The 2281-nt window shown below is 61.4% G+C and overlaps 1 protein-coding gene across 1 annotated transcript; it reads left to right on the forward strand.

Moving 5' to 3' along the window:
* Nucleotides 1-196: 196 nt before the first annotated feature.
* Nucleotides 197-1063, forward strand: POSPLADRAFT_1063586 (hypothetical protein; the record flags this gene model as incomplete). Its single annotated transcript, XM_024481689.1, has 2 exons — nt 197-691; nt 752-1063. 2 exons carry the CDS (start codon nt 197-199, stop codon nt 1061-1063), a joined length of 807 nt encoding a protein of 268 aa, XP_024332552.1.
* Nucleotides 1064-2281: the final 1218 nt, after the last annotated feature.

Raw genomic sequence — 2281 nt, forward strand, 5'->3', positions numbered from 1 at the left:
GCAGGCGTACGGTGCGCTCTTCGCATACCTCTCTGCACTGCGCAAGACACACACACGCGTCCACACATGCTGGACCGCGCTCTCGAACGCACAGCGGGCGCGGCGGCGCTGGACAGGGCTCGGCGAGGGCGGTACCGAGGAGGATCTGAACGCGCGCAAGGAGCTGCTGCGCTGCGGGTGGGGTGTCGTGCGCGAGATGAGCTGGTTCCTGGACACGCTGCTGGGATATGTGATGACAGACGTTGTGGATGTGGAGTTCAGGAGGCTCAAGGGGATGCTGCTCGAGAAGACGTCGGACGTCGTGAAGCACGCGACCGGCGGCCAGTCTAATCCGGCGCCTGGCAGCGAGGGAGCTGACGGACAGATTGAGGCTTCGCATTCTGCGTCTACCCTGCCTGCGTCACAGAGTAGCTCCTCGAACGCCGGATCAACCAGCCTCGATTTTACCACACTGCGTAACATTCATACGACCTACCTCGAACGTCTGATCACAGGCAGCTTGCTGTCCAACCCTCCGCTGACAGCCATCATTCGCATGATTCTCGAGACTTGTGAGCGATTTGTCGCGCAGGCCGAGAGATGGGGTGGAGACATTCTACCTGAGCTCTTGTCCGAAGGTAGTCTGGCTGGTGGCGGCGATGTGGGCAAGATGGTCAAGGAAAGAAAAGTCATCGTCGCAGAGGTCAATGAGGTATGTGCACAAGGCTATATTGAGCGCACGGAGAACATAGCTGACGAACGTTCGTGCTAGACATTGCACATGCTGCTTGGAACATTCTACGAGCAGCTCTCGCTGTCCACGACACAGCAGCCATTCTCGGCGACTGCGGACGCGTCAAAGTCGGTGCTATATAGCGTGAGCATGGCGAACACGACTGGCTTCCACACATTCCTCCGACCGAAGCGAGGACGACGCGTCGAAGGGGACGACGAGGTTCGCCGACACGTGGAACGCCTGCTGTTGCGTCTGGACTTTAACGGTGGATTCTCCATGCCCAAAACGGGCGGTAATGCAGGGTCAAATGACGGCGAGGAGATCTTGAAGCAGGGGGGCTTGACGTAGGGCGGATTGCTTCGCGTTTCTTGGGTGCAGGGCACGGTGCGAACCAGACGATGTATGAAGAGCGATTGTATACGTAGAGCGTGCTTGATGGGGATGGGGAGATTGAGCCAAGTATACGGATAATAAACGATGGTATCGCAAGACTGCGCCATCGATCGACACCACCTTCTTTTATGTGACCGCGCTGACGCGATGACGTCGCCTATCCGTTGTATCTTCCAAGCCGTCGCGCTCGAATCGTCGCCGCTGCCCATGTACGCACCTTACGCAAGCTAGCATATTCTCATCTGACCTGTGCCCGTCCATGACTTCTACGTCCATGGCTCTGCCCGTCTGTCTTGAGCGGGCTCCCGTCGCATCTGCAATCGCGCCCGGCCGTCGACCCATCGCATCTCTCGGATGGTCAAGAGTCTCGCTCCCGACGCCCTCTGCAGCGTCACGGACGCTCGCGGCCTGCTCGCGTGCCCGCCAACCGCCTTTCTCAGAGACGTCGCCTCGGTCATTCCCCCGGTCAGCGCGTCCACCTTGCTCTCACCTCCAGAGCAGTCCGCGCGCGCGAGGGGCGAGATTCGACGATGGCACGGGCCAACTCGACGCTACGTGCGTACAGCGACTCCTGCGCCCCGCCCGGTCAGCGTGTGCGCCGCCGACGCGCACACGCTCTCGCATCCTACTCACCGCGCCACTCGGCGGCGTCTCGGTGCGCGCTGTGAGCACACGCCGGCACGCGCGACTCTTGCCACTGGCCGGCCTGAGTCCACAGCGATAGCGAGAGCGAGTGCATGTCCGGCCAGGGGAGCGTCACGAATGCCGCGCGTCACACTCCACCGGTGCGCCGCGCTCCCTCTCGTATCTGCCTCGCCTACGACGTTCACCGCCGCGCGACGTGACTGCCCAGGACGGGCGCTCAGCGGGCCCACTCAACAGCTCTCAGGGCGACACTCTGTGAAGCAAGGCAAATGCATTCTTCATTTCTTGCATCGCTCATCGTCACTCCCTCCCCTCCACGCCGTATCGTGCGCCGCCCCCTGCTCCTCTCGATGCCGTCGTCTCAGCCCCACGACAAGTACATCATACATGCTGCAACACTACCTATTTATTCTCATGTCATCATGCCGGCCCCCCGCGCACGACACGGACGCCAGCAGGCAGCGTATCATCGCGAGCGGTCACGCGCGATCCCCGCGTCCTCACTAGCGCACACATCGCAGCCCGCTA

Source organism: Postia placenta, assembly GCF_002117355.1.
Source record: "Postia placenta MAD-698-R-SB12 unplaced genomic scaffold POSPLAscaffold_401, whole genome shotgun sequence".
Classification (NCBI taxonomy): Eukaryota; Fungi; Basidiomycota; class Agaricomycetes; order Polyporales; family Adustoporiaceae; genus Rhodonia; species Rhodonia placenta.